The sequence below is a fragment of the Asterias amurensis genome, chromosome 17 (assembly GCF_032118995.1).
Source record: "Asterias amurensis chromosome 17, ASM3211899v1".
Lineage (NCBI taxonomy): Eukaryota > Metazoa > Echinodermata > Asteroidea > Forcipulatida > Asteriidae > Asterias > Asterias amurensis.
In genome coordinates this window covers 15,217,365-15,241,547 of record NC_092664.1, presented here as the reverse complement: position 1 = coordinate 15,241,547, position 24,183 = coordinate 15,217,365, and the positions used below count along the sequence as shown (strand labels likewise).

Genomic DNA, 24,183 nt, shown 5'->3' with positions numbered 1-24,183 from the left:
CACATTACTTTGAAGTGAAATAGTTTTTGAAATGTATTTTATGCTATCAGAAGCTGCTACGGCTTCTTACCAAAGCTATTTAATCTAAATTAATTTTAAGAATAACTACCAAATGTATACCTTCCCTAAAAGGTGAAACTACGCTACTTCAGAGGGAGTCGTTTCTCATGATGTTTTATACTCAAAAGCTCTCCATTGATCGTTAACAAGTAAGCTTTTATGCTAAAACTTTTTGAGTAATTACCAATGGTCTCCAGTGCCTTTAAGCATATCTATGAAATTGGGCCCAAATAAATATACATAACTTACTTTACTGTTGGGAATCTTGTGAATGGTACAGCAGGGATGATGGTACCATTGTCCCTGGCTATGGGGTGCGGCACACCGGCCACCTTGGTGGTCAGCGTACCCAGTGAGATGGCTATCTCCCTCTTCTCAGCGCCGGACAGCATGTCATGCAGAACGTGCATCATGAACGATAAAACCCTGAGGAAATAGACACATACAAATAATATCACTAATACAGAGCATTTATGAACAGAAAAGATCCGTCAACGCCGCCTCAAGCTTGCTGGGCACTGTGTCTGCCACTCGGAGCTTGCCACTTGCCCAACCATCCTCTGGGAGCCCACCGAAGGTACGGCTTCGCATGGGAGAAGATGTCTCTCCTTCCTAGACACCCTAAAACGAGACACCGGCTTGGCCAGCGATGAGAAACTATGCTCCTGCTTGCTGGACCGGAACATCTGGAGAAAAATCACTGGGCAGGCTTGAGCTTCTAGATGGCGCTCGACTTGATTATGGTACACAATACCGTTCCAGGACCCTACATGTATTTCTATTGGAAAATGAATGCATCACAGACTCGTGCCTCACAGCATGTCATAAAGAACGTGCATCATGAAAGATAACACCCTGAAGAAATATACACACACAAATCATAATCAATAATTCAAAGAATTTGTTTAACCGGTGGTTCCCTGTACATTAACATAACTCTTTGTTCAACCCCAAAAATCATTTCAAAATTTACCCAGTCAGTTTCCCTTGAGGTTTATATTAATATCTGAAAAAAAGTCGCATCCCCTTAAGGTGATCCCCTGGCTGCCGCTTCCCAGGTTGTATCATAACTTGGGTGTGATCCCAAGCTTCACGGCAGTTAATGGTTGTATGGCTTCTGAATGGCACCCCCGAACAAAGATATTGACAAAATAGGGACATCGTCAACATATGGCTAGATAGCTCAGTTGGTAGAGCCCCGGTACGTTAATCCGGAGGTCGTTGGTTGGAATCCCACTCAAGTCAATTCTTTGTTCAACCTCAAAAATCATTTCAAAATTTACCCAGTCAGTTTCCCTTGTGGTTTATATTGATAAAAACAACTTTGAAAACTGGTTAGTTAAGTTTGCTCTTATGAGAGACTTCACAACCAGAATAATTCAAATTGGTGCAGGGCTAACCCCTAACCTGGAGTATAGTTTACTACATTACCTTATAGCCAGTCCGTACTCTCCCATCCTCCTTGCTGAGAAGACTAACTCATGTAGTATTCTTGTCTGTAGAATCGGCCATCCACACGGACGATCTACAACAGCAAATCATGCAATCAGTGGATATACAAAATTAATTCTAGTTTAGACTTTACCCATTTAGGGACCATTGCGGCTTCAAGTGGCTATTACCAAAATGCCCATAGCGACCACAAACCACCCCAAGGTTTGACATTTTTCCATTAAAGGCAGTGGACACTATTGGTAATTGTCAAAGACCAGTCTTCTCACTTGATGTATCTCAACATATGCATAAAATAAAAAACCTTTGAAAATTGGAAGTTGCGAGATAATAATGGAAGAAAAAACACCCTTGTCACACGAGGTTGTGTGTTTTTAGATGCTTGATTTTAGGACCTCAAACTCTAAATCTGAGGTCTCAAAATCAAGAAGTTGAGGCCCCGTCACACAGGCCTCGATAACGAGAACGAAAACGAGAATATTAACAATGCGCACCCTCGATTGGTTGAATGAGCGTGGGCGTTTTCTGCGTGGAGCAACTCAACCAATAAAATGCGTTCTCTTGAGTCATGATCGTTATCGTTTTCGTTATCGCTGCAGTGTGCCTCGTCCTTTAGTGTCTTTCTTAATGCTCTCACTACCGCAAGTAAAGGAGTCCTCACCTGTAGGGTAATCCCTGGGGTCAAGGGTCAGCTTGTAACCATTCAATGCCTCCATCAGTAACTGGTTGCACTAAGGTGGGAAAAAGATATTTTAATATAATAATACTTTAATACTTAAAAGTATTATGGGGAAATGTAGAATGATATCTTTAGAAACTCGAAAATTCCCCTAAAAAAATACTGCGAAGAGGCACAGCATATTTGGGGGAATACTGACTCACAGTGGTTAGAAGGGCACCAAGGCAAGGACCAATTGCCTCTATTGTCGTCATTAAAGGGTTTAGATACCTTTTGTAAATCAAGTTTTTGGCCATGACCTGCATCCCTACTCACTGTAAATGAAGATGTTTTTAATATAATTTAGAAGTTTCAGCTTCATTAATGTTTGAGAAAAAAAGTGAAAATCACTGACCAATGTTTTCAGGAGAGTGGCATAAATACGTTGTACACGCTAAAATAATTTTCGTCTCAAAGACAGAATTTTTGTTTAAAAAAATACATCACCTCAGCCTGTAATATTTTAAGGGAAGCTTGCTACCATCATTATCTTCAACCTGAGTAAGTTTAATATAAGTCTGTGGACATTGAGTTTTGTGCCGTACAAAAAGTACCCAGACCCTTTAGTCTAGATCAAAACCCGTCTTTATCCTTGATGTAGTCAGACAGGGTACCGATTTTTTGGAGTGGTTCCCATTCCCAAGCCCCACACCCGTTTGATGTCACAAACCAGGCACTCACCATTGTCCACGCAGGGTGTTGGTTCTGTGGGGTGACACACTGCATGGCCGCTACCCTCTTGAAGAACGCAGCCTTGCGGTGGAAGCCGATGAGTGAAAACAGCCTGGAGAGGGCGCTGTAGCGTTCCACTTTCTCCTGGTCGCTCAGATTCACGTTTATGTAGATCACGTTTTGAAGAAATTCTGCAGCCTCCAGAGTTTTCTTTAGAAAATTACATGAAAGAAAAAGTCATTAATTCGTTCGCTAATAGATGCCTCTTGACATCACCAAAATGGGAAACTTGTGGTTATAAAGCCATTGGACACTTTCTGAACAGAACAAAAGTTAAAAGTGCACAGATTTACAAATAACTTAAAGGGTTTACAGAAGGTAATGGTGAAAGACTTCCCTTGAAATATTATTCCATGAAATGCTTTACTTTTTGAGAAAACATTAAAACAATTATCAATTCTCGATATCGAGAATAACAGATTTATTTTAAACACATGTCATGACACGGCTAAACATGCGGATTCAAGGGTTGGTTTTCACGTTTATTTTCTCCTGACTCCGATGACCGATTGAGCTTAAATTTTCACAGGTTTGTTATTCTACATATAACATTAAGTTGTGATACACGAAGTGTGGGCCTTTGGACAATACTGTTTACCGATATAGTGCGATTGCTTTAAAACAATACACAATTCAAAGAAATTCTGCAGCCTCCAAAGTCACCCAGGGGTAAATGCCTGTGAGAGCAGTGATGGCTCTTGTGATTGATTGAGCTTGGTACTTTACATGTGTGTGTGTCTACATGTTCTTGGCAGCACAGGCTGCACACAACCCAGGGAGCTGAGATGGTTTGAAGACTAAAATAAAATTCCCATTGACCAGGGTAATAATGTTAATACGCCATGCGCATCAAAATTAGCTGATACCAGCGCTATAGCCAAGTAAATTATTATTATTATTATGACTATCAATGTTCACAAAAAAACATCACTTTGATATCAAGTTTTGATTGATTAAAAAAATTAATATCGTTAAAAATGAAATGACACAAAGGTGAAAATGACCCCAAAGAAAGCCAGACAACTATGCACAGTCATCGCAGACCCATCTAAAAAATAAAACAACATTCACAAATTAAACACCACTGCCGTGACTGAGATTGCATCAAAGATCATCTAAGACAACTGAACAAAAATAATATAGAAAACCATGCCATACATGATGAACTTAAAACCTACAGCTACAAACATTCCAAATACATGTAAGTCATTGGGTGGGGGGGGGGTGGGGGGGGGGGGTCGTAGGGGCCGGAGGATAGAGGTTTAGATTGTAATCAGGAGGGTTGGGGAAGCGACCCATCCCTTCCTTAAATCCACAACTCTGATGCCCTGGGCCTGATTTCATCAAAGATCATCTAAGACAACAGGAGAAAATAATAATGAAAACATGCCATACATGAACTTTAAAGCCTATCAGCTACAGACTTATTTTGCGCTTGGGATTAGGGGTTGGGGTCAGAGGATAGGGGTAAAGATTGGGGGCAGGGATCGGGATGGTTGGGGAAGCGACCCCTCCCGTGTAAATCTACAACTCTGAAGCCCCCTTTAACCACAACCACATTGACGGGTGTATAGGCCTGATACCAAACATGTATGTGGATATGCTAGCACGGGCATGGGTTGAACCCTACCTCGTGTTTAACTAGACAGCAAATTGACTTGTTATACCTCGGTAACAAACTGTGAAGTTTGATTGGTCGAGAACCAATCATGTGACGTGCAAATACGCATGCTACATGGCTCCACGGGCCGGGTAACATGAAAAGTGATGTACACCGGTGTACATCACCTTGATCGTTCCCAGCATTGGTCGATTTCCAGCGATGTGTACGAAACAACTGCAGGTTTGATGGAATTGTTTCTTGTTCGTCTGCTTATTAAACAATGAATAGTCCGTCGTAAAAATGTTTGAAGATGACAACAGAACTTCGAGAAGAGGAATAACAATTATACAAAGGTATAACAAAGGGGGGGAAATGTCGAGGGGAAATGGCACCCTCATCAAATGGCACCCACATCGAGGGGGGAAATGGCACCCTCGGCTTCACCTCGGGTGCCATTTCCCCCCTCGAGTGTACAAAACGCCATGGACCCCGTCACAACAATTGTATAATGTTTGAAGGCAATGGGGTAACAGGGACACAAATCCTAACTGTACCACAGCCCTGCAGTAGCTACAAATACTTCCATCGTTCACGGCCACGTTGAACACAACGACCATTGAAAATAAAAACCAGAAGTTTTTTATTACTCAATAGAAGTATGTAGTAGACTTAAGGTAACATTTGTTTCTGCAGTCTGCAGTGACAGTGAGTTATTATTCTTGAATGGGAAATTTTTGGGATGCTTGGTGGCAGCAGACTTACCAGGTAATATCCATTGTTCTCGGTCACGTGCGCACGCTCAGAACTACGTAAACAGTGGAAATTTACCTGGTTAGTCTGCTAGCACCTAGCGTCCCAAAGTCTCCAATTGAAAAAAACACAAGACTGCAAGACTTTAGTAGTCACAAATTTAGTGGCCCGATGTTCCAGTGTAAAAAGTGAACTACAATTTAAAAACTCAAGCCGAATTCAAATTCAAGACACTACTATGCAAAATAAAAATCTACACAATGCAGACATGCTCACACATCATTCATAGTTCATTATAAGACAGTGTAAGAAGAGATTCTGAACATGTGTACCTTGTGATTGCAGTAACAAGCCTGTGGGGGTTTGGTATAATGGACCAAGTGGTTAGTAAAATTTAACGATAATTAAAACAATGAGATTGACATACACAGCAGCGCTGATATGCTGAGTGTGTTTCAATCATAGAGCTATATATATTGACTAGAGCGCTAACTTGCTCCGCGTTTTGAAGCCACCCTGAGCGCAGACATGTTTGATGTGTTGCGTGACTACGGAACGATTTTAATTTCAAGAGAACACACAATGCCGCGATTTTTTTTTATTCGGCATGTGCGCTTACGTAAGCGACTGCCCATTCGCGTACGTCAGCGCAACGAAAAATCGCAAGTTCGACTTGATTGACGTATAAAAAAAAATATACGCGCCTTTTAAACATGAAGTACATGACGCTCGCATTTTTGTACGCTCATCAGCAGATTGTGCGTTCACATTTGTTGCATTTTTTGGTTCGATGACACATAGAAAAGAACAAACGCACTATCATGCAAATAGCCGTACAATTGCCGGACAAAATTTCAAGCTTTTTTATTGGTTTGTACATTTGCGCCCACACGGCTTCAAAACCTTAGTGCGTGTATAATGGGGTGTTAGCGCTCTAGTCAATATATATAGCTCTATGGTTTCAATCGCAATGTTGCAGAATACGACCCTGCTGCACTGGCACTGCATACATTTTTTCACAAGAAATCTGCCCTTTTCCCTTTAGATGTTAGAAAACATCCTAAGTTGACAGGCATTATACTTGGCTCTTGGAAAATTGTGCAAAGGCAGGCCTACATAATGGTACAGGCTTCCATATTTATAGTTTTCATGCTTTTTAAAGACAGTGGACACTATTGGTAATTGTCAAAGACCAGTCTCCTTACTTGGTGTATCTCAACATATACATAAAATAACAAACCTGTGAAAATTTTGAGCTCAATTGGTCGTCGAAGTTGCGAGATAATAAAGAAAGAAAAGACAACCTTGTCACACGAAGTTGTGTGCTTTCAGATGCAAGGTGATTTCGAGACCTCATCTAAATTTGAGGTCTCGAAATCAAATTCGTGGAAAATTACTTCTTTCTCAAAAACTACGTTACTTCAGAGGGAGCCGATTCTCACAGTGTTTTATACTACCAACCTCTCCCCATTACTCGTAATCAAGAAAGGTTTGATGATAATAATTATTTTGATTAATTACATGTACCAATAGTGACCACTGGCTTTTATAACCACTTTGCTGATCTTGTTGAGGTAAATCAAACTCAAGTGAGAAAAATATAATGTCTGTAAAAGTTGAAGAGAAGCCTTGAATTAATGATGTAAAAAAACAATTGTCTCCAGACAAGATATAAAAGATACGTTGGGAGCATGTCCTCACATCACAGTGCATTGAAAGTTTAAACTGCCACTAGTACAAATGTTGATTAAATTTTTTTAAATGAAAAGTACGATTGCTTTTCGCATATTCCAGAGACAGATTTGAGATAAGAGAGATGTACATGTACTGACCTTTTGTTGGACGAGTACCTGAGTTGCCTTGATGCAAGCTTCCATCTCCACAATGCCCGCATTGGTGTACTGTAAACAAACATAAAACAAACATCAATGTTTATCAAGTCTGTTGAGTAAGCCTGGGCAACTAGTGCGACCAGTGTTGAAGTCGCGACGAGCAACTAGTGCGACCAGTGTTGAAGTCGCGACGAGCAACTAGTGCGACCAGTGTTGAAGTCGCGACGAGCAACTAGTGCGACCAGTGTTGAAGTCGCGACGAGCAACTAGTGCGACCAGTGTTGAAGTCGCGACGAGCAACTCGTGCGACCAGTGTTGAAGTCGCGACGAGCAACTAGTGCGACCAGTATTGAAGTCGCGACGAGCAACTAGTGCGACCAGTGTTGAAGTCGCGACGAGCAACTAGTGCGACCAGTGTTGAAGTCGCGACGAGCAACTAATGCGACCAGTGTTGAAGTTGCGACGAGCAACTAGTGCGACCAGTGTTGAAGTCGCGACGAGCAACTAGTGCGACCAGTGTTGAAGTCGGGACGAGCAACTAGTGTGACCAGTGTTGAAGTTGGGACAATTGATTGCTTGGTGGAGTCGCAACTACCGTTTTTGAATTACTAAGTCAATCATGTTGCAATGACTACTATAAAAATAGTTGCGACTACATGTACCTGTTTGGTGAACCAATTGTGTCGTTTGCGACTATTCACAAACATAATTTATTTACGAAACAAAGTGTCAAAGTCAAAGTCGCGACTACTGTCGAAGTCGGGACTATTTGAGGCGCTACTCGTCGAGTGGTAAATTTCAGCGGTCACTTCATCTCTCTGTGAATCTCACCTTACTGTAGTGACTGATGGCCTCTTTGTATTTCTCGATGATGTCATCGGAGGACAGGCAATTCCGGGGTCGCTCCTCCGAGACAAAGTCCGGGAGACCGTTGGCAACATCAAAGGAGTCTGATGAGAGACAACATCAAAATGTAACACAGGATATCAAAACTGTAGGGCGAAAGACATTGCCGTCCACTAACCCTAGACCTTAAACTTTCAATCTGTCCTACTTTTCCTGCATTGAACTTTTGGCTAGACAAATTAAATAAACATTTTATAATAAGCATGTGTACACGATGTGACTGAGTTCAATGTGCCCAAGTAGCAATACAATCAATAGACCCTTTCCATGAAATATGTAAATAGCATAGCGAATGCACAGTAACATTTTGGTGGGCAAAATCAGGAAAATCACACAGTTTTATATGCGGCTAACGGCTGCTTAACACAGCCGCGATTGAGGGTCTGTCTAGTGCACATGTTTATGGCAATTGCCAATCAACACGGCCCACCATTCATCAGCCCATTCCAGGGGCCTTGAATGAGACAAGAGGGGGTGGAAGGCGGGGCAGCAAACGTTCTTACCTGATCTGTGTTTCCTCTCTCCACCAATGAGGGCGTTGCCACCGCTGAACGAAGCATTCCGGGGGATGCCACTCTTAGGTTTCGGCGGGTACATTTGAATGATAGACGCAGCACACATACCCTCCCAACATGCTGAGGGTAGGATACAAAAATAATAATGAGTTTTCAGATAAAACATGTAAAAAGTATTACAATCTGAAGTTATAAAGTTGTATACAGTATTAACACCAAGTAATAACCACACTTGGACATGTTGGAAAATGACTGTGTAAATGTTTAAAGAATTTGTAGCTGGAAAAAAAAATGACAAGAATATATACAATTAAAGTCATAGTTTGGCCCTAAAATATTGAGGTCCCGAATTTAAGCTTCCTGTGACAAGGGTGTTTTTCTTCCATTATTATCTCGCACATTTTGACAACCAATTGAGTTCAAGTTTTCACAGGTTTGTTATTTTATGCATGTTGAGATACACGAGGGAAGACTGATCTATGACAATTACCAAAGGTGTTCAGTGTCCTTAAGGACAATATAAAAAGAGTAGAATTTTACAATTACATACCTCCCATCCACAGCCAGTCATTTGCGCCTCGTAATATTTCCAGCGCCGACTGGTAGTGACCGTAGGCCTCCTGGGTCAGCCCAGCCAAGAGGTGCAGGTCAGCCAGGTGTTTGCGCATTCTTCCCTGCACTTTGCGCTTGAAAGTTCTGGCCAATCAAAACAATTTTGAAGAGTGATTTAAAATGAGATGCAAGATATTATAGAGGACTGTTAAATTCTGGCGGGTGTGATATTGTACAAGGTAGTACATAAAAATTGCACCAAAATGTGTCAACAAAATGGTTCAAAGGTTGTAAATTAGCTTTTTAGCCTTCGAGAAAGACTCTGCTACAGAGGGCCAAAACGTCACTCAGGCCATTAACTATTTATTTGCAGCTTTGAATGTGCTAAGCAGTATTTTCTGCTTTAACAGCTTTATAAAATTGAGTCCAGGTGTTTTTATTGATGTCCTGCATGTCCTATTCATCCTATTGTTTGCGCTTATTGTGCTGTTGAATGAAAACAAAATAAATGAAATCAATTAAAAAATTAATGTAAAAAATTAAAATGTTCTACCTACCGTGTTTCTGTATCAATTCCCACCATGTCTTTCCTCTCAAACGGTGCCATCAGTAACGGTAACTTGTCGCTCTTGTCGTTTTTCCGATCGAGCCTCTTAGATTCCAGAACCCAGAACAGCGACGAAGCAAAGTCCTTCACGTGATCCTCCAACTGCTCGCAGTTGTCGAAACCCGAGTAGTAGATGACGTCGGGCCGGCTACCGGAGGCGGTCTTCTCCGCATCTGCTTGGGTCATCCCGAAAAGGAAGCAGCGAGCGTCAAAGAGCGTGTAGCGGTACGTCTGTTTAAGGGTCTCAAAGTTGGAGTATATGGTGGCGAGTTCAATGTCGCATGATGCCTTGCCTAGGCAGATGACCCCTGCCACTCTCCTATGGGCCTGATGAGGGAAAACAAATTTCCTTAGTCCAGTAATAATAATAGTAATAATATTGAATTCTTATATAGCGCATGTATCTACCAAACAAGGTACTTAAGGCGCTGAGTATTATATACAAACTTTCAGAAAGATATGTTATTGCAGTGATTAATTTTGAGAACCAAGAACCTTCTAAGGGTTTACAAGGTCCTATGGCGCATACAGCAGCCAAAGCAAGGGACACCGGACTCCACAGCAATTTCAAGGGAAACTTTTGAAGGGGCACTAAGGTCAAGACCAAAGGGCATCAGAGGCTCTAGCCTCCATGTTACTCCAGGATAACTTCAGGGGTTACATGCTCTTTCATCGATAGTATTGGTCCGAGACAACACTATCTCATACTGGTTACGTCACTTAACGTGATAGTCCGACAGAGGGCGCACTTTTCTTCTTACGGTTGACAACTGTCTGTAGTAAGCTGGAAATCGAACCACAACCCAAGAATAGACTTACCAAAAGCTAGCAGGCGATACTGCGCACTGCCCATGGTAGCAAGAATAGACTTACGCAAAGCTAGCGGGCGATACAGCACGCTGCCAATGGTAACTAGAATAGACTTACACAAAGCTAGCTGCCCATGGTTATTGAGGCTGGGAAATAATCCATGCATATGTCTTGATTCCAAGATTACTTTGTCGGGGGAGGAGCTACCTACCTGAAACTCTCCCCAATCATTATTCTCCAGGTGCATGTGTTGCTTGTATCTGAGCCACAGACTTCGCTTGGAGTCCGGAAGCTGGATGTACGTCACACTCGTTGCGCGATCAATGATGCGCGAGTATAACTTTGTCTTGAGTTGGATGATCGGCTTGACGAGCACCAGCAGGCATTGGTGGTCCTCAGCCCTCTGGTTGTAGTCGGCAATACTCATGGCTTTACTGGATATTCCTGGAGGGTGGTGTGGAAAATAGACTTTGTTAAGATGACTCAAGAATAATACATAGTACGATCATCACAACAAGCCCTCGACTATAGTTTTCATTGCATTCAACTGGCTTACTATTTTCGACGGGTTTCCCCCAGCGTGTAGATTCAAAAACACGTCCTACAAAGTTGCAAACAATGTTTGTACCACATTCAAAATATCATGCTTGACACATGCCTGATGCCATGCAATTAATACTATTACTAGTGTTGCTGCCCTTTGAGGGGACTAACTTCTAACTTGGAAATCTTCAGTCAACTAGACATGCTAGACAAGCGGTTTGTCAACGGACAAAAACATAGGGAGGCTTTGGCCGAATCGAGAGCTACAGCTTTGGCTACAGCTAGATTTCTGCATCATCATGCGTTGTCTGAGTATACATGTATAACACAGGGGTCGAAATTAAGTGTATTTCCATGGTAGTCAGCATGGCTAGTGACCAATAATTTTTAGTAGCCCTGATTAGATTTTGGTAGCCCGAAAGACACATTATGTCTCGCGTCACGGCTCAAACTTTACAATACACCAATAACATAGTTCTTTATTGTTTGTGATGATGATTTTTGCATTATTTTTCCACTAGCCCGTCGGGCTATCAAACTGGAAAAATGAGTAGCCCGGCTGTAAATCTGGTAGTCCCGGGCTAGCGGGCTAGTGGCAATTTCGACCCCTGATGACATCCTTAACAACCCTGAGCAACAGTCCGTAGCTGTACATGTAGCTGTTATGCAGCTGCCAATTCGGATACGACCTGGCATGCAGGAGGAACGATTGTTATTGAAAAGACAACAACAACGTGTCCAATTATTATCCAACAAATAAAAAACCACAAGGTAAACTGGCTGGATAAATTGGTTCACGCTACCAGAGAGAAAAGTTTACTAGAGAAAGAAAAGTTTACTAGAGCAGGACTTCAACTTGTAGAGTGCCGGCACTGAAATCCAGAGGTTACAGGTTAAAGTCCCACTCTAGTCCTGGTTTTTCTGTGTTCTGTGTTCAAAATCATTGTATATCAATAGAATCAGTTGCTTTAAAACATTCCAGAAGCGTACCATGAAAAAAGCTAAATGGATATAAATGCCTTGATTGCAACTTTCAAAAGAGTATCAATGTATGCTGCGGCAAATGGCTTATTTATGATGGAATGGTAGGCCCAAAGTAAACTTCCTCAGCTCAGTGCTATAGGCCTATTTAAGGTTATTAGTTGAAATTTCATAGGGGCCTACTCATTTTAAAGAGAGTGTATCAATTTGAGAACAAAACGAATCAAAATCAACAAATAACCGTTTTACTAAGTAAATGAATGTTTCTTGTTGTCAAACAAATGCTTTGAAGACCACACTTGTTTCAATAAATTCCATTTTAGCAGGTGCTCCAAAATATGCACATATTTTTATCTTGTAAGCAATTTGATGAAATTCATACAAATTGCACAATAACCCAATTGATGCAGTTCTGAGCAGACAGGTTGTCAAAGTGAACATACACGCCTATACACCATGTACACATGTATTGTTACCATGGACATTATACTTTTGTGAACTACCGTACATGTACAACTACTTACATTGTAATCATGAACATATTGTTTTCACACACTTACATGTGTAGTGCACGTGTATGTGAACTTCACACGCTTACAACATACATGTACATACTGTGGGTACGTTTGTGTGCGCACTTTAAATGCTGATGACACTCAGCTGTGTTTAAACCTTTTAGACCTGACCAGATGTATGCATTGTAAATGTAATGGAAAATTGCATCAGGGACATCCGGCAATGGATGTTGCAAACGACAAGCATGATTTATGACTACAGACGAGACATGACCAGATGACAGAGAATGATTTGTTTATCAATGTTGATCACTAGATCAAAGCAGCAGTTGAAGAAAAATGAAATGTTTTCACAAACATACACATTATGTACATTGTGCATGTATTGTGTTGATTGTAGGCACTACCATGACTGCTATAGTGTTTTCCTAAATCATCTCATACAGTGCATGTGTTTGCAATTTTGTGGTCGTGCAATCATGGTTTGATTCTGAGCTTGCAATGAACACAAAAATCAGCAAGGCTTGTTCGACAGTTTCTTTTCCATCTTCACAATATCAAATGCTTTATACTTCTAAGCATCTTTTACTTGTACTTTTGATATTTTTGCTTTAAAGACACTGGGCACTATTATACACATATTGACTGGCAACGAGGTAACTAGTATACGTCTATTCCCACGAGGGACTTTGAGTGACCAGAAGAGCGACCTATTTCCCGAGGCCGAAGGGGGGAATAGACGTACACTAGTTACCGAATCAATCAATCAATATGTCAAATAGGAACAATAAAAAGGGTTTTGTAGTTGTTCACGGTTCAAGTCAAGAGAGGGCGCTGTTACCGCTGGCACTATTCAAAGACTATTGCCCGCTCTGGTACTATTCCCGCAAAACACGCGCACCCGATCACTAGCCTATATTAGTTCATCCCACGTGATCGTGTTTCAGCCAACCAGAAAACAGAACAAGCAAGAGGTGTGTTATAACATTGGTAATTGTCAAAGACCAGTCTTCTCACTTGGTGTATCTCAACATTATGCACGAATTAACAAAGTCGTTGAAGTTGCAAGACAACTATGAAAGAAAAAACACCCTTGTCAGACAAAGTTGTGTGCTTTCAGATGCTTGATTTCGAGACCTCAAAATCTAATTCTGGGGTCTGAAAATCAAATTCATGGAAAATACTTCTGTCTTGAAAACTGTCACTTCAGAGGGAGCCGTTTCTCACAATGTTTAACACTATTCACCTCTCCCATTACTTGAGACCAAATGAGGTTTTATGTTAATAACTATTTTGAGTAAATAACCAATAGTGTCCACTGCCTTTAACACAAAAATCAGGGCAAAGATTACAAGAGACGAAAATGTTAACACAAAATGTTCACGCAAAAGTCAGGATCAATCAACCACAAGAGGGCGCTAGACTGAACTAGCACTCTGCTTCCCTCATTCATTTAAAAACATACCAGTTAACAGCCCACACCAAAGACTTGTTATTCATAAAAACTGAACAAGATTGAGGGTGAATGAACAATTGACCAAATTCACCAGAAGTCATCACACAATAAATTAAATTAACCAGAGTTACCAGGGCCCAATTTCATAAAGCCTGTAAGCACAAAGTTTTGCTTAGCAAGAAATTTCTTCCTTGATAATAACAGGATTACCAACAAAATTTTCATTTGTTGCATATTCCTTGATACTGGTATACAAACGTTGTTTGCTAAATCCTGAAAGTCACATGAAATTTGGTTGGTAATCCTGTTTTTATCAAGGAAGAAATTTCATGCTTTAGAAGCAAATTTGTGTGCTTACAGACTTTATGAAATTGGGCCCAGAGTATAACATAAGGTACAAATAGGGCTGGAAATTGGCACTTGACCAAAGGCCCTATGCCAGTGATTTCAGTGTTGGGCCAGTAAACTGATTCACTAGAAAAGCGCAGCGGTCTTGTTTTTCCAATTGAATAATAAAACCACATTGTGTACTTATTAGAAGAGAAAAAAGTGATGTTTTAAAATGTTGACCTTGAGTCTGATAAAAATCATTTAATTCTATCACAAAGACAAACGAGATCTTCTCTTAAAGGCAGTGGACACTATTGATAATTACTCAAAATAATTATTAGCATAAAACCTCACTTGGTAATGTGGTAAGGAGCACTGGGAGCTGTTAATAGTATAAAACATTGTGAGAAACGGCTCCCTCTGAAGAAACGTAGTTTCTAGAAAGAAGTGATTTTCCACGAATTTGATTTTTAGACCTCAGAATTAGATTTTGAGGTCCCGAAATCAAGCATCTAAAAGCACACAACTTCATGTTACAAGGGTGTTTGTTCAATTATCTCACAACTTTGACGACCAATTGAGTTCAAATTTTCATAAGGGTTGTTATTTTGTGCATGTTGAGATACACCAAGAGAGAAAACTGGTGTTTGACAATTACCAAAAGTGTCCAGTGTCTTTAAGGCGTAGTGCTTGTTAAAAGTAAAAACAGTGTGCACGTTAATTTGTTCTGGGGTCGATTTCACAAAGATAGTCCTACATGTAACTTAGGACTAGTCCTGGGACTCATAAGGAGTTAAGACGTAAGACGGGCCCGTACCTATTTAGATTTATTCCTTGCTCTTTGAGTTAAGTAACCTTCATGTGTTGTCATGTACAGTGTACGTGTATGGCACATATTTAGCTAATGCATCAGATCTTCGTGTGACAAGGGTGTTTTTTCTTTCATTATTATCTCACAACTTTAACGGCCAATTGAGCTCAAATTTCCACAGGTTTGTTATTTCATACACCAAGTGAGAAGACTGGTCTCTAACAATTACCAAAAGTGTCCAATGTCTTTAAGGCGTTGGCCTATGTCTTAGTGCTTGTTCAAGTAAATCATGTTCATTTGTTCTGGGGTCAGTTTCACAAAGATAGTCCTCGAACTTTGACTCTTTAGGAGTTATTAAAAACTTAAAACTGACCCTAACTTGTTAGGATCTGTTCCTTGCTTTGTCATGTACAGTGTACATTGTACACATATTTAGCTACATGTACATGTACGTGTATGCGTACAACAACCAGTACACATGCATACCAGAGCACTGTATTCTGAGCCTTCACTGAGCTTGACTACATGTATGGGAAACAAGTTTACCACTTTCGTCAGTTCGAATCAGCATAGGATAAGACACAGCCTGCAATTTCCCACTGCAGGACATGGGAATATTTTAGGCAGTCTAGCCCAGTTCTTGTGATGTTAATTCAACAAAAAATACCAGCAAGTGTTTGGGGAAGACATCTATTAAGATTATAATGTGTCTGAGATGAAGAGAGTGGGTGACTCATGTCATATGAGACTAGCCAATCAGTCACCTAGCTGCATTATCTTAACCTGTAACTGCATGCAAGGTACATTTCTAGTACTAGAGGTCTAGAGACAGATATAACAATGCGAGTGCTGTCAAATGAAACTGCTTGGCCGCATGCGCCTGTTTTTAGTGTCCCTTGGTGAACAACAGATTCAAAGCATGGACCAAACATTGTTGCCCATTAATTCTAAAATGATTCTAGACAATTGTCTACACAATCTCTACCATGTCTACAGTACAGTGATCTACAATCAGATGTAAAATTACGTGTGTTATTGTAATATGATCGTGTTGTCAAGAAGTCTTGGTGTCACTCCAACAGAGAAATCTATTGTGCATCCTTTTCATGCTGATGTAGTTGTGCACACACACAAAATTACAATACTCTGCCTATTTTCATGGGTTGATTTAAAACTACATTCATAAATACCTCAGACAGTTTCGCTATTCCTATTGGTGGGTGTGTATATGACCAGTAAAAAGTGTTGAAACATGGGCGTGATACGCGAGCTTGCACCTGTGCTTATAAGACAGTTTCTTCATTCCTATTGGTCGAGAGCAACGGCCGTGACAGTTGTGCCACATCACATAATACGCGCGACGCGTGTACCCGAGTTGTTTACCCGAGGGCCTTACCATTTCATAGCTGGAGGGGTGTTGTGTTGAAAGAAATCATTGAACACCTAAAATTTTTGCATTTATTTGCTTTTTGACCAAAAAGTGTTGATGTTTTTTGACCAAAAAGGTATTAATGAATGGGAATCAAAGTGTGTTGAATCGGTTTTCAACTAGTGTTTTAAACCCGCCGAGACATGCGAGGCCTGGTTCTTGATTATTTACCTCGACTTCGTCTCGGTAAAATTATCAAGAACCAGGCCTCATGGGGATTAAACCACTAGTTGAAAACCTCTTCACCACACATTGATTCCCTTATTTAAGTAACTAACAGTTTGTTGGTGTTATGATTATATGTACAAGGCGACTGAAAAGCCAAATCTGCACTTAATTAAGAAAAGATTAATGAAGCGTTCAAAATTCAAAAATTCACAATTTACGATGCCATTTTAACACACACTTCTTAGGTTAGAATCACGCAATGTTATGTTGTTGTTAGTCACAGTTCTTGAAAAATACAACAGACAGTAGGAATGTGAGTAAACTAAGCACCCTTCCCTAAAACAATGATACACACTCTAGATACATTGGCCCAGTGCATCAGATGACATCCCAAACTGTGCCATTGTGGGAGCTGCCTTGATGCCTATGAAATGCTCTGCAGTAAAAATGTACAATTTCCTCATAGGGTGCCCTTTACCAAGGAGAAAAAGCGTCGGTGCCCTTGCCCTTCCAAAAAAAACCAAAAAAACTTACAGAACTGCATTAGCCATGTCAATGTAAGGGGTCAATATTAACTATGATTATGGTAGTGAAAAGATGGAATGATTCTGTTAGAATGGTTTATTAAAGTTGATTGATGACAAGCATGGATTGTTGGAGATAGTGAAAACAACCAACTGATCAACCAAGCTCTACACGTAAAAAGAGAGTTTTAGCTGGTACCCACTCGCCTTTTATTATACCAGGAGTCCTTTTATTTTGGGAATGGTTAACAGCAGCCATGAAGAGTTTATCTAGAGCTAAACTGCACTGGCTAGCCCTCCGGAGTTCTGTGGCTGAGAAACACATTTCAGATCAAGAGATTTTTATGATAAAAATTAAATTAGTGGGTAACAGGCTTACTTTGAATCTAAACAAGGAACCTTGAGCACTGGATACTTGTGTGTATGTTTATGACGTTAGGGGTACATGTACATGTTCCTTGGTCGGACGGCCTTTGAGGTTCAACAAAGGAGTCATTCAAAATACAGTTTGATAAATAACATTTTCAAATTAAACATTGTTATGACCCAAAACCCAAATGAATGACTAGGCTATTAAAAAACAGTTGTTTAGCGTGGCCTTCAATTTCTGCAGGGCTGGTGTTGGTTTTCTTTCTCTTTTGCCCTAGTCTTGGCCTTGGTGGCGCTTCAAAAAATTCCTATCGATTTTCCAAAGTAATTGCCCCTTTGCAAAATGAAAATGGCCATGCCCTCTCAAAGATCATACTCCTGGCCTGAAATAAAAACATTTAGGTCAGCAGGCCTGGCATTTCATCTTTGAGAGGGCTTGCAAGGCCAATTTTCATTTTAAAGGGCACCATTGGAAAACCTTAGTCTATAGGAAACTTTTGAAGGGGCGCAAGTCCAAGACCAGGGGCAACAGAGGGCATGGCCTTCGAGGCCTACATGTACATGAAATTCCAGACCTGGGGCCGATTTCACAAAGATCTCAAATTGATCGTAACTTCAAATCAATCGTAGTTGCTAAGTAAAGTGTGATGTCACAATACAAATCTCTATGGTGATACTGAAAATTTGTCTTGCGATGAATTGTATTGCTTTGTGAAATCGGCCCCTGGTAAGAGGTTTTTTTATGATTGGTTTGGGCAAGGATGCTTGAAACAACTGTTTTCAGTGTTGTTACTTATGGCTAGTGCTGGGCGAATAGTGAAATTTTGTTATTCAGATACCGCTGGCCAACTATCCAAAATTAACCGGATACTCGAATAATTTTTTTCACCACGAGAGGGCGCTATTTAAAAAAAATGTAAAAAAAAAATTTTTTTGCCAATAGAGGGCGCTGTTCGTTTGTGAATGAGATCTTTTGGGCGGATTGATATTAGTTTTAGACAGTGTCACTTGGTTCATTCATAAAAATGACCGGATCTAATTTAAAGATGGCGATTTGCTTTTTCTTTTGATCGTAATTGACTCTACGTGAAGGAAAACTTGTGTAATCTTTGGACAAATTACGTCAGAAATGTCATTGTTTTAACTCGTCACGGAGGTGAACATAGTTAAATACTTAATTTATACTGTTTTATGCTGTCTTAACAGAAGTTTCATAAGGATTCAGACGAAACATTTATATCCGTTGTCGCCCGACGTCCGCGGATATTCGGATAGTTAAAGAATATCCGGTTACTCGGTTGTTATTACAGAATTATCCGGTTTGTACAGAGGTATTTGCGCCCTAGATGCGGATATCCGGTTAAGAAAAAAAAGGCATTCGCGGTTACGGATAGGAAAACCTATTCGCCATTAACCGGATATTTGAATAATTCGCCCAGGCCTACTTATGACCGTACTGATCCAACATGCCAAAATGAAACCATGAGTTTATGTACGTATGTATGATGATCACGAGTGTTTCTACCCTCATACCACCAAGGCAACGGAAAAGCAAAATACTCGGTACTTTCCTGAGTTAGGCCCAAGTGTGCAAAAAGCACAGGCAAATCACTCATGTTTGTTCACACAACTCTGGAGAGTACTGAGTACATTGTACATGCAGTACATTACTCATATGACTTTTATGATGTCAAATACAGTACATAATGCTTTTCGTTTCGTACAGAGGTGTAACCAGGGTTAAAAAAAAATATATGTATTTATACTCTTTGCAAAACCATAGAGTAACTCTATGGCAAAACTAACATCACAATTAAGTACAATTAGTAGGCCTATAGGTAATGTAGTTTTAGTTTTAAGAAATTTACGGTAGCCAAGACCAAAATGAATTAAATACTAGGTACCTCATTTTAAAAATTTCATGGAAAAGTATAGTGGCACTGCTGGCACTTGTTCGTTGACATTGTGTATGAGGCAGAAGATTTAACGGATAATTGTTTCTAATTCTGTCAGTGTCTGGGAAATCATTTAACCATGTAAACAAACAAACAAAACAAGAGCCAGTACTGGGATAAGTTTCCGTATCATCATGGCCACCACTTTTTCACTCAGTTTTACGAAAAGGGACCCGGACATAATATATAAAATCATGATAATTGAGTTGAGGTAAACTATTTACAGAATGAAAACGTGGTGGCATGATACAGAAACTGAAAATAGCAAATCATAATACTGAATGGCACACACCATCACAAAATGTACAGACCATGCATAAAAACTGAATTTTAAAATTACACACAACAACATTAAAAAAAGTCCGAGTCATTTTAATTGTTTAATAAAAATTAAGAGTCGAGAACAGTAATAAATCCTCAGATTTAGAAGTAAAATAAAGCATACAAACCTCAAAGTTTCTCACACATGGATATCACGAGTAGAATATGTAGTTGCAGACATTCTGTGATCTAACTGCAGATGTTCTGGAATTAAAGGGAACGCCTACATTTTTAGGAGTCCAAAAACAGCCAATTATTTAGTGCAGATTTAGTCCCTAATTTCTGTAGTTTACGTTCTCGACCTCAATTCACCTCGCTTTGATCAATTCGCTCGTCCCCGTGCTTGGATTTAACACTTTATTCCACGTTGTCTACGTCGAGGTAACGATTGCTAATCAGCGGAGAAAGAGGTTGCCAAAAATTATTTACCGTGTCCGTTCTTGAAAAACTTAATAAAATCCACTTTTAGATAAGAACCAACATTTCCCTTGAAAGAAATTACTTATGCTTTCATTTTGGGGTTCAAATAATCAGTAATTCTTCAGTTTTAGACAATTTTAGAAAAAACATAATTAGGTTTCAAATAGTCGGGTACACTTCCCAGGTTGTGTAGAAAACATTGTAGTTTTACGTGGCTGGTAAAACTAAAGAAGTCTGGGTATCGTCAAGACTGAAAAAATGGCGGATAAATCAACGAAACTTACGCTCTTGCCTGTAGCAAGAATACGAACTATCATGAAAAGTTCACCAGATGTGACAGTTATTGGACAGGAGTCATTATTTATGATAACCAAGGCAACGGTATGTATACAAATTTATGAAATTAAGTCTGTGATGTTGACAACTACAACAAAAATGACCAAACTGAATTATGAAACTCAAGAATGTTCTTTCGTGCTGATTGATGTTGCGCGCTATCTTTGGAGTTGTCCTTTTTTCGAATTCGCGCGTTGTGTGCCATATTCTGTGACGCCGCAAACTTTGTTTGTCAATTTTAAAGATTGCGCCCAACACACAGACACACTGAACTGAACTGAGAGAAAAATTTTCATATCCTTCACTATTTTATTTTTTAATCTTTATACACAACTACTAAATACATGTGGATGCTTGGAAAAGTTTCCGTATGGCGCCACCACTTTTTCATTCGATATGAAATAATATAGTATCTAATTTACCTCAATGAATGAGATATCCCTTTTTGTAAAAATTAGTGAAAAGGTGGTGGCGCCATACGGAAAGTTATCCGGATGCTTTTATAGGGAATGTACCCCAGTGCCAGTGTTAGTAAGTAGTGCCATAAAAATTAAATGTTTTCCCAATTTTTGTTTTACCAAAAATGGACAAACTGACAAACCAAAGGACTTACTTAGTTAGCATGGTTAGGGCTTAGGCTACTTTTATATTAATTAAAAGTTCTAAACTAAATAAAAATGACTTATTTGACTTTGACTTTGACTTGAGTAGGCCTATACTACAATACCCACCGGTAATTTTTTTTAGTCCCCTAATTTAAACATTTAATTATGCTAGCCTAATATTAATAATATTAATGAAAATCAGAATGAATTGGATCCGATTTTTGTTTTCATACACGTCCTAAAATAACAAATGAAAAAAAGTGGTGGCAGCAGTCGCAGGAGGATGCAGAGGTTTTTTTCTGTAACTCTACCACTAGTTACAACTAGGTAACAAGTCTAGGCTAGATTCCTAGCCACTAGAATGTGCGGTTTTTGTAACAAAATACTAATTAAAAGTAGGTGGTCATGCCCAGACTAGTGCCATAAATTTGGTCAATAAATCAGGACAGTAAGTAATTAGAATCTAAATTGACTTGCGACGATTAGCCTTGATTGGTAATTATGACAAAATCTAACTAAGACTTGGTGAAAGACAATGGCAAAGTTATTTTCATTCTTAAAGTCAAAGGGAAACTTCTGAAGGGCACCAAGGCCAACACTACTAGAACTATGCGGTTCAGTTTGCTATCGTCTGCATTCTCGGGGAACAAATGTCATTATAGTTCTAGGTGAGGAGTAGGCCAACACCAGAGGCAACTCTACAGAGGCCATGGCCTGCGTGTAATTCCATGCCTGCTCTACTGCAATGTATGCTTTGATGTTTATCCTGGTTAGTTTCTTTATTCTTTCCTCTGTCTTCCTCTTTCCAGGAGTTGTTTGTGGAACACATTGCCCAGCAGTCATACCAACGGAGTCAAAATAAGACAAGTGTAGTGTATGGCAACCTAGCCCAGACTGTTGAAGAAGATATCGCATTCCAATTTCTTGCAGGCAAGTACATAAACCAAGACTGAAGACAGTGACACCCCCAGAGGCTGGGGCCCAATTTCATAGAGCTGCTTTTAAGCACAAAAGAAGCTTAGCTAAGTATAACAAAATTGTGCTTACCAGAATAGGGTTACCAGCCAAACCCTTGTTACATGCACCTTTTGTGACTGGTATCCTGCTCTTTTCTGCTAAGCAGGCACTGGACACCTTTGGTATAACAAAATTGTGCTTACCAGAATAGGGTTACCAGCCAAACCCTTGTTACATGCACCATTTGTGACTGGTATCCTGCTCTTTTCTGCTAAGCAGGCACTGGACACCTTTGGTATTTTGTCAAAGACCAATATCCTCACTTGGTGTACATACCTGTACATCCCAACATACATGTAATGTATAAATAACGTGAGATGAGAGCCATTTCTCACAATGGCTTATACTATCAACAGCTCTCCATTACTGTCTACCAAATAAGTTTTTATGCTAACATCATTTTGAGTACCTACCAAAAGTGCCCTGTGCCTTTAAGCAGCTCTATGAAATTGGGCCCAGGAAAGAGCCTGTAGACGCTTTCCCTAAATCTTTCTTCCCGTCACACAATGACAATTTCCTCTCATGTAACATTAACATGCTTATGTTTTTGACTCCTCAGATGTTCTGCCCCAGAAGGTTCTTGCAAGAGACTACCTCAAGTCATTAGAGAATAACGACAGCAGATAGCTTCATCCCTCGGACTAACTTGTGATTCCAAGAACTTGCACTCTTTTCCTTTCGTTAGGCTGTGATGAGGAGTGCGTTTTGGCGACCCTAACCAGAAACATGTTTGAGCGTTGGTCATTGGTTGAGTGTTTTCAAGAGGTTCGGTGATGAACAGCGGTGACGAGGCGTTGGCTCGGTTAGGCTTGGTTTTAAGATGGCAAACTCTAAAACCTTTAGAAAACTTACAATGGCATTCTTTTGAAAATGAAATAACACTTATAACAATGTTGATAAAATTTCAAGAACATGAATTTCAAAGAGATGTACATGTACCTATGTCATAAAACTGTTTCTAGTTATGGCCCTTTTTTGCGTAGCCCGGCCTCGGACATTGTTTCAGTCTGTAAACTTTACGTTAGAAACTTGTTTCCAGTCATGGTCCCCAAAACACACCCTAGAAGTAAAGACCACAGGCAGTAGTCATATTAATCCTGCTCCAAGAATACCTCTGATGTTTTTCAAATGGATTGTAGCGCCTTGAATCCATGGGTACCAGCCTGGAGGATAGGCTGCCTCACTCCGGACATCATTCATCTGCAGCTGACATCCAACGATAGAGTCAAGCCGGCCTTTTGTGTCAACAATACATCCAATGGAGTTGAAAATGGTCTTATAAGGCCTAGTTTGTAGTCACACTGCAGCGATATCGGAAACGATAACGATCACAATGCAAAGAGAACGAATTCTATTGGTTGAAATTCTCCACGCAGAATACGCCCACGCTCATTCAACCAATCGAGGGTGTGTATTGTTAACATTCTCGTCGTCGTTCTCGTTATCGAGGCCTGTGTGACCAGGCCTTTAGTCCACGGTATGTGAGGGGGGGCCGAGTGCGTTTTGTTTTGCTCCCTAAACCTATGCCAGCATGTGTGTATATTAAAGCCTAGGCCTGACACCTAAGTCTATGATTGCGAAACGACATCCAACACGAATGCAACGCTTCCAGCATGAAGATAAAACGGTTATCTGTGTTTATACGCTTCTTGCTGTATAATCCTCTTTATAATGTCAATCTTTACAAACTGATATTGAAATATTTTTCATTTGATAAGCTAGAATTACCCAAATAGACCACTAAAAAAGAATAAAAATGTGTACAGATAAATTATTTGTTGCAAAGTTCTCTTTATTGATAAATAACAAAGGCTTTGAAAGTGTATTCACAAATACCTGAGTTAGTTTAGGCCGATAAAGATAGAA

The 24,183-nt window shown here is 40.0% G+C and overlaps 2 protein-coding genes across 2 annotated transcripts in view; one reads left to right on the top strand and one right to left on the bottom strand.

The window, feature by feature from the left end:
- LOC139949526 (trafficking protein particle complex subunit 9-like) overlaps nucleotides 1-20,212 on the bottom strand; it is a 35,197-nt gene extending 14,985 nt beyond the window's left edge. The window contains exons 1-13 of the mRNA XM_071947904.1: nucleotides 20,068-20,212; nucleotides 17,502-17,606; nucleotides 10,749-10,981; nucleotides 9,678-10,054; nucleotides 9,119-9,264; nucleotides 8,557-8,688; nucleotides 7,979-8,097; nucleotides 7,148-7,216; nucleotides 5,648-5,668; nucleotides 2,912-3,112; nucleotides 2,174-2,243; nucleotides 1,492-1,585; nucleotides 310-486 (exon numbers count right to left, since the gene is read on the bottom strand). Of these exons, the coding sequence (XP_071804005.1) occupies nucleotides 310-486; nucleotides 1,492-1,585; nucleotides 2,174-2,243; nucleotides 2,912-3,112; nucleotides 5,648-5,668; nucleotides 7,148-7,216; nucleotides 7,979-8,097; nucleotides 8,557-8,688; nucleotides 9,119-9,264; nucleotides 9,678-10,054; nucleotides 10,749-10,981; nucleotides 17,502-17,553 (1,691 nt within the window). The 5' untranslated portion in view covers nucleotides 17,554-17,606; nucleotides 20,068-20,212. The remainder of the gene's footprint in view (nucleotides 1-309; nucleotides 487-1,491; nucleotides 1,586-2,173; nucleotides 2,244-2,911; nucleotides 3,113-5,647; nucleotides 5,669-7,147; nucleotides 7,217-7,978; nucleotides 8,098-8,556; nucleotides 8,689-9,118; nucleotides 9,265-9,677; nucleotides 10,055-10,748; nucleotides 10,982-17,501; nucleotides 17,607-20,067) is intronic.
- A 370-nt stretch (nucleotides 20,213-20,582) lies between these two features.
- LOC139949938 (chromatin accessibility complex protein 1-like) lies at nucleotides 20,583-23,899 on the top strand. The gene is made up of 3 exons (XM_071948524.1): nucleotides 20,583-20,740; nucleotides 22,110-22,230; nucleotides 22,877-23,899. The coding sequence occupies exons 1-3, from the start codon at nucleotides 20,618-20,620 to the stop codon at nucleotides 22,942-22,944; spliced, it is 312 nt and encodes a 103-aa protein (XP_071804625.1). The 5' UTR covers nucleotides 20,583-20,617; the 3' UTR covers nucleotides 22,945-23,899.
- The last annotated feature ends 284 nt before the right edge of the window (nucleotides 23,900-24,183 follow it).

Bases quoted from the DNA above. Each gene is read 5' to 3' on its own strand.
- LOC139949938 (XM_071948524.1), top strand. From the start codon at position 20,618: ATGGCGGATAAATCAACGAAACTTACGCTCTTGCCTGTAGCAAGAATA. The intron at 20,741-22,109 runs GTATGTATACAA...TCCTCTTTCCAG, and splicing joins TTATGATAACCAAGGCAACG to GAGTTGTTTGTGGAACACAT. The intron at 22,231-22,876 runs GCAAGTACATAA...TTGACTCCTCAG, and splicing joins CGCATTCCAATTTCTTGCAG to ATGTTCTGCCCCAGAAGGTT.